Here is a 6,238-nt window from a genome sequence, read left to right as displayed (position 1 = left end):
CACTGGAGTGACACCCGGCCGGCCCGAGGGCTCAGCTGCCTCCAGCAAAGCACCCGGTGGGGAGGAGGGAGCAGCCCCGGCTCTGATGACTGACAGTGGTGCCCAGGCCCAGCTCCCTTCTCTACACAGACAACAGAGGCCCGCTTAGCACAGGCTTTTCTTTGCCAGTACAGACACCGTCAGCCAGTGGAACTGACCTGCAAGACAGCTTGCCGTGGCCGCTTTGCAGGCACAGGGCACACTGGCATTCGTGCACGCAGCTCCTCTGTCCTCCCATGCCCTGCACCCTCTGTCACAAGGAAACGCTTGCTTCTAGCGGCACCAAATAGATTTGGAACCAGTTTGTGCCCAAGCTCAAATCCCGTCAGCGTCTGCCTGTTTCCCTGGCGTGCATGCGTCCTGCTGAGATGCATCTGGCACCAGGTGGGATGTGCTCACAGGTTCTCAAAATGACAACACATAGCAGTTTCCCTGGATGTTTGTTAAATACTATTCCTGGGACCTACCCAGAGATTCCAATTCCTTACGGGTGTGGAAGAGCCTGGAAATCGCATGTGTGGTGTGTGGCATGTGTATAGGGGTGTGTTTATGTGGTGTGTCTTTGGGGTATGAGTGTGGTATGTGTATAGTGTGAGTTTGGGTTGTGTGGGTGTGGCGTGTGTATGGTGGGTGTGAGAGTGGTGTGTGTATAGCGTGAGTGTGGCGTGTGTATGGTGGGTGTGAGTGTGGTGTGTGGGGGGTGAGTGTGGTATGTGTATAGTGTGAGTTTGGGTTGTGTGGGTGTGGCGTGTGTATGGTGGGTGTGAGTGTGGCATGTGTATGGCATGAGTTTGGGTTGTGTGGGTGTGGCGTGTGTTGTGGGTGTGAGTGTGGTATGTGTATAGCGTGAGTTTGGGTTGTGTGAGTGTGGTGTGTGTATGGCGTGAGTTTGGATTGTATGGGTGTGGCGTGTGTATGGCGTGAGTTTGGGTTGTGTGGGTGTGGCGTGTGTATGGTGGGTGTGAGTGTGGTGTGTGTATAGCGTTTGAGTTTGCGTTGTGTGAGTGTGGTGTGTGTATGGCGTGAGTTTGGGTTGTGTGGGTGTGGCGTGTGTATGGTGTGTGTGGTGTGTGGGGGGTGAGTGTGGTATGTGTGTAGCCTGAGTTTGGGTTGTGTGAGTGTGGCGTGAGTTTGGGTTGTGTGAGTGTGGCGTGTGTATGGTGGGTGTGAGAGTGGTGTGTGTATGGCATGAGTTTGGGTTGTGTGAGTGTGGCGTGCGTATGGCATGAGTTTGGGTTGTGTGAGTGTGGCGTGTGTATGGTGTGAGTTTGGGTTGTGTGAGTGTAGCATGTGTATGGCGTGAGTTTGGGTTGCGTGAGTGTGGTGCTCACGTACAAGCGTGAGCACGGAGATTCTTTGGTAGGGAGGGAGTCAGGGTCTCCCTCTGTCGCCCAGGCTTGAGTGCAGTGGCACAATCTCAGCTCATTGCAACCTCCGCCTCTCGGGTTCTCTGTCTCCTGAGTAGCTGGGACCACAGGCACTGACCACCAAGTCCGGCTAATTTTTTAATTTTTTGTCTAGGTTTGGTCTTGCTATGTTGCCCAGGTTGGTCTGGAACTCTTTCCTCACGCGATCCTCAGTCCTCAGCCTCCCAAAGTACTGGGATTACAGGCACGAGCCACCACCCAGGAGATTCTGATGTCGCAGACATCTGACTTGCACACTCCCCGGACAGCTCCCGTGTGCCCAGCACCACAGTCAGGGATAGCTGATATATAAATTAGCCAGGTATGGTGGCGTGCACCTGTGGTCCCAGCTACTCGGGAGGCTGAGGCACAAGAATCTCTTGAACCCGGGAGGTGGAGGTTGCAGTAAGATTGCACCAGTGCACTCTCCAGCCTGGCAACAGAGCAAGACTCCGTCTCAAAACAACAACAACAACAAAAACAAAAGACGTAAGACGTGGACCGCTGGAGAATGGGGGTGCTGCCTGCAGTCAAAACAGAGTGGGGCTGCCCAGCTCAGGGCCAGAATGATCCTATTCCCAGCACTTCTCAGTCAGGCTCTGTGGCTCAACTAAGAAACCAGCCTCCCTTGCAGACAATGGCCTAGCTGGCCTGGTCTCCTGGAGGCTCTCTTCAAATATTTACATCCACACCCAAGATATGCTCTCCAGAATTGACTCGCATTATTGCTATGGGCCAAGTTTTCATCTGCAGTTTAAATCTGTTTCCCAACCTACGTTCCTATGTCCTAGGGGTTTGGAATTCTAGATCGTATTTGAAGTGTTGGTGTCACACACACACCTTAACACCTGCACGCTGGCAACAAAACCATCCGCTTTGCAGCACAACTGGGGCCGCCTGACCTTTCTCCTGTCCTCCCTGCTTGAGCTCAGCAGCTGGGCAGCAGGGGATGCATGGCCACTGGCCGGCCAGGTGCAGCTCTCAGCTGGGGTGTTCAGAGGACGCCTCTGTCCCCCCCTCCCCCATCCCTCTGTCGCCCTTGGAGGCAGAGAACTTTGCCCGCCAGTCCCATGGGGAATGTCAACAGGCAGAGGCAGCGCTGCAGAGATTTCATCATGGTCTCTCGAGCCCTCGGGCTCCTCTGCCTTCTGCTTGGGCTTCAGGGCTGTCTGGCTGCAGGTGCGTCCGGGGAGATTTTCCCCATAAACTTGGTGGAAGGGCAGTGGGCAAATCCAGGAGCCGACCCGGGCTTCCCAAACCGTCCTTGCTCTGGACACCCCCATTCACCAGGAGGGTTTTCTGGTGGCTCCTGTTCAATTGTTTTCCTTCCAGAAACCAGCATCCAGGCACAGGAGGGGAGGCCCTTCTTAGTAGCCCAGGCTTTGGTGGGATTATTTTTCAAAGAACTTTAGGAGTGGGTGGTGCTTTCTTGGCCCCCATGGGCCCCTGCCTGTTAGGTTGGACAAGCACAGGGAGTCGGGGGCCTCTCAGAGTATGAGAGGTGCTCACAGGCTGCTCCCAGGCTGGGGAGGACAAGTGTGTGGGGGATGGTGCCTGGGGCATGGGGGATGGGGTGTGGAGGATGGGGGGTGGGGATGGCATGTGGGGTGTGGAGGATGGGCCATGAGGGGGTGGGTCCTGGGAAACGGTATGTGGGGTATGAGGGATGGGGCGTGGGGTGCGGGAGGGGGGTGTGGGAAAGTGTGTGGGGTGTGGGGGATGGGATGTGGGAAGTGGCATGTGGAGTGCAAGGAATGGGGCATGCAGGTGTTGAGCATGGGGTGTGTCGGGTGTGTGGGGTGTGGGGGAGGGGGAATGGAAAGGGTGTGTGGTGTATGGGGGATGGGGTGAGGGGATGGCGTGGGAGGTGGGGCATGGGGATGGCAGGTGTGGCGTGGGGATGGCGAGTGGGGGGTGGGGCGTGGGGATGGTGACTGTAGGGTGGGGATGGCGAGTGGGGCTGGGGCCTGGGAATGGTGAGTGGGGTGGGGATGGCGAGTACAGGGTGTGGCATGGGGATGGCGAATGGGGCATGAGGATGGCGTGTGGGGATGGCGAGCAGGGGGGTGGGCTGTGAGGGACAGTGCCTGAGATGTGGGGCTGCAGCCCCAGCTCACACATGGCCTTATGACCCCAGCCACCTTCCTGCCCCAGGCGGGGTCGCTGAGGCCTCAGGAGGAGAAAAACACAGGACCTGCTGTGGAAGCCAGGGCCTCACAGAGGTGAGCAGGGACTGCCACTGGTTTAGTCCCGGGGGCCCAGTGGGGACCAACATCACCTCCTTGGCCTCCCATGGCAAGGAGCCAGCCCGCGGGGTGGCTACTGCAGTGCCCCCCAAGGAGGGTGTTCCCTACTCAAGAGGAAGTGACCGCTCCAGTTCAGCCTTCCCTGGGACTGGGGTGCAGGTGACCTTATCTTCTTTGTTAAATCCTGTTCCTTCCAGACAATCCTGTGTTATTCATCAGGTTGTGCCTCAGTTCTTGAGAGCTTTTCTGATGCAAATTCTGCTTTCATCCCAGGGCGGTCGGGGCTCAGCTCACGCCAGCCTCCAGGGGTGTGGGTGTCCTAGAAGTGTGGGTGTCCTGGGGGGCATGGGTGTCCCAGAGCGTGGGTGTCCCTGGAGTGTGGGTGTCCCGGGGCGTGGGTGTCCCAGGGGCGTGGGTGTCCGGAAGTGTGGGTGTCCCGGGGCGTGGGTGGCTTGGGGGCATGGGTGTCCCGGGGGGCGTGGGTGTTCCGGGAGCGGTTGTCTCAGGAGCGGGTGTCCTGGGAGTGTGGGTGTCCCGGGAGTGTGGGTGTCCCGGGGCGTGGGTGGCTTGGGGCGTGGGTGGTCCCGGGGATGTGGGTGTCCCGGGAGCGGGTGTCCCGGGAGTGTGAGTGTCCTGGGGGCGTGGGTGTCCCGGGAGTGTGAGTGTCCCAGGGGCCTGGATGTCGGGGGACTGCAGGGACACCCTTCCCACTTCTGCTGCCCGGGGCACCTCCCCTGAGGACTCCGCCTCCAAGAGCTCCCACCTCCTGGATTCTTTGGTGACCCCCGCCTGCATCCTCAGCCTCCTTCCAAACCAGACCGGTTCTCTAGGGACGTGGACGTGTGAAACTGATTTTAAAGGAAACAGACGGTGGCGTTTCTCTGGGCCCCACATGGCCCAGTAGCGCCCACCTTCCGTCCCTTCTTCCGCGCTCAGTAACCGATTTAGGCCGCTCCTGCAGAACTCGGGCTCCTGCCCACCTGCCACCTGCGTCCACCTGAGGCCTCGTCCTCCCAGCAAAGGTCGTCCCTCCCGAACGCGCCTCCTGCGGCCTCTCCAGAGCCCCTCCCGCGCGTCCTCTCGGCCTCCTCCCGGGCCTCCCTCTCCCGCCTGCCCCACGGCCCGGCCAGTCTCCCCTCGCGGGCTGAGGCGGGTTCAGGCAGCGCGGCCGCCCCGGGGGTCACTCCTCGTCCACCACCGCGTGGTGCCCACAGCTCACAGCTCCCGGGAGACGGTCCCCTCAGCTGCAGGGCGTCCTGAAGAACGGCCTGCTCAGAGCTGAGCGCAAGGGCTTGCCTCGCCCTGGGCGCCCTTGGCCCTCGCCGACCCCGTTTTCCATGGGCAAAGCGGGGGTCCTACTTGCCTACAAGTAACCGTCGGGGTTACGGAGAGGCCAGGAGCTGTAGCGGGGGCTCTGCTCTCAGGACCGGCCCCAGGAGGATCCGCGCGAGGTCTGGCGTTCCGAGGGGTCGCAGGGCACAGAGGGGCCCCAAGCGGAGGAGGGGGAAGCGGCAGGAGCCCAGGACCGCCCAGAGCCGGCGAGGAAGCCTGGGGCTCGGTGTCGGGGGAGCCGGGCAGGGGCCGCGCCTCGGACCCTCAGCTGCAGGGCGTCCTGAAGAACGGCCTGCTCGGAGCTGAGCGCACGGGCTTGCCTCGCCCTGGGGCGGGGCTTGGGGAAGGCAGATCTGGCCGCCGGAGACGCGGTGCGGATGGAGACGAGGGATTTGGCTTTCCGCGGGCGGCTGTGCCCCGCAAAGGCGGCGTTGGCGCGCGGTTCATGTTGGCCCAGGCGGGTGCCCAGCACCCGGGCCGCGCCGCCTTCTCCTCGCCGGCATTAACCCCCAGCCTCACATTTATGCGGCGGCGCCCGCGGCCCCCTTCGGCCCAGCTTCCGCGCGTGCCCCTGAGCGCGCCCTCGGGATCAGCCCCTGGAAGCGGAGAGGCCGGGCCGGGAAGGATGAGTGAGGGGGGTGATCGCCCCAGGAGCACCGCAGGGAGGACGCCCAGCCAGGCCTGCGAGCAGCGCCGCTTCCCTCCCCCAGGACGGGGTGGGAAACTGCGATGCCCCCGCTGCGTGGGGCAGGGCCGTGGGGCGGTCTCCGAGGACTGGGCGCGGCAAGCGGTGAGCGTTTCACGGAACTCGCGTTTTTCAGTCTTCGTAACCCAGGAGGAAGCCCATGGCGTCCTGCACAGGCAGCGGCGCGCCAACTCGTTCCTGGAGGAGCTGCGGCCGGGCTCCCTGGAGAGGGAGTGCAAGGAGGAGCAATGCTCCTTCGAGGAGGCCCGGGAGATCTTCAAGGACCTGGAGAGGACGGTGAGCGCAGCCTCGGGGCGCCCTGCACCGCTGAGACTGCAGGCGGCGCTGGACCAGGCCGTGTGGGGCCGCCTGTGTCTCTCCGGCTGTGGCTGTGAGCGGCGAACACGCAGCGGCGCCCGCACTGCGCTTCCTGCGGTGGTCGCTTTCCGCCTGGGGTGACTCCGCTTTCCTGGACGATTCCCCTCCCTCCCCGTTTCCAGGAACACCCTACCAGGCACACGCTCTCCCTA

At 61.8% G+C, this 6,238-nt stretch overlaps 1 protein-coding gene across 1 annotated transcript in view; it reads left to right on the top strand.

Annotated features, from left to right (window-relative positions):
* Positions 1-1,105: 1,105 nt before the first annotated feature.
* The window catches only part of LOC105485261 (coagulation factor VII), a 13,703-nt gene continuing 8,570 nt past the window's right edge, over positions 1,106-6,238 (top strand). The window contains 4 exon segments of the mRNA XM_011747512.2: positions 1,106-2,624; positions 3,583-3,626; positions 3,628-3,667; positions 5,845-6,005. Coding sequence (XP_011745814.2) covers positions 2,399-2,624; positions 3,583-3,626; positions 3,628-3,667; positions 5,845-6,005 — 471 coding nt within the window. The 5' untranslated portion in view covers positions 1,106-2,398.

Source organism: Macaca nemestrina, chromosome 16 (genome assembly GCF_043159975.1).
Source record: "Macaca nemestrina isolate mMacNem1 chromosome 16, mMacNem.hap1, whole genome shotgun sequence".
NCBI classification, from domain to species: Eukaryota; Metazoa; Chordata; class Mammalia; order Primates; family Cercopithecidae; genus Macaca; species Macaca nemestrina.
This window is presented reverse-complemented; position numbering and strand designations above follow the sequence as displayed.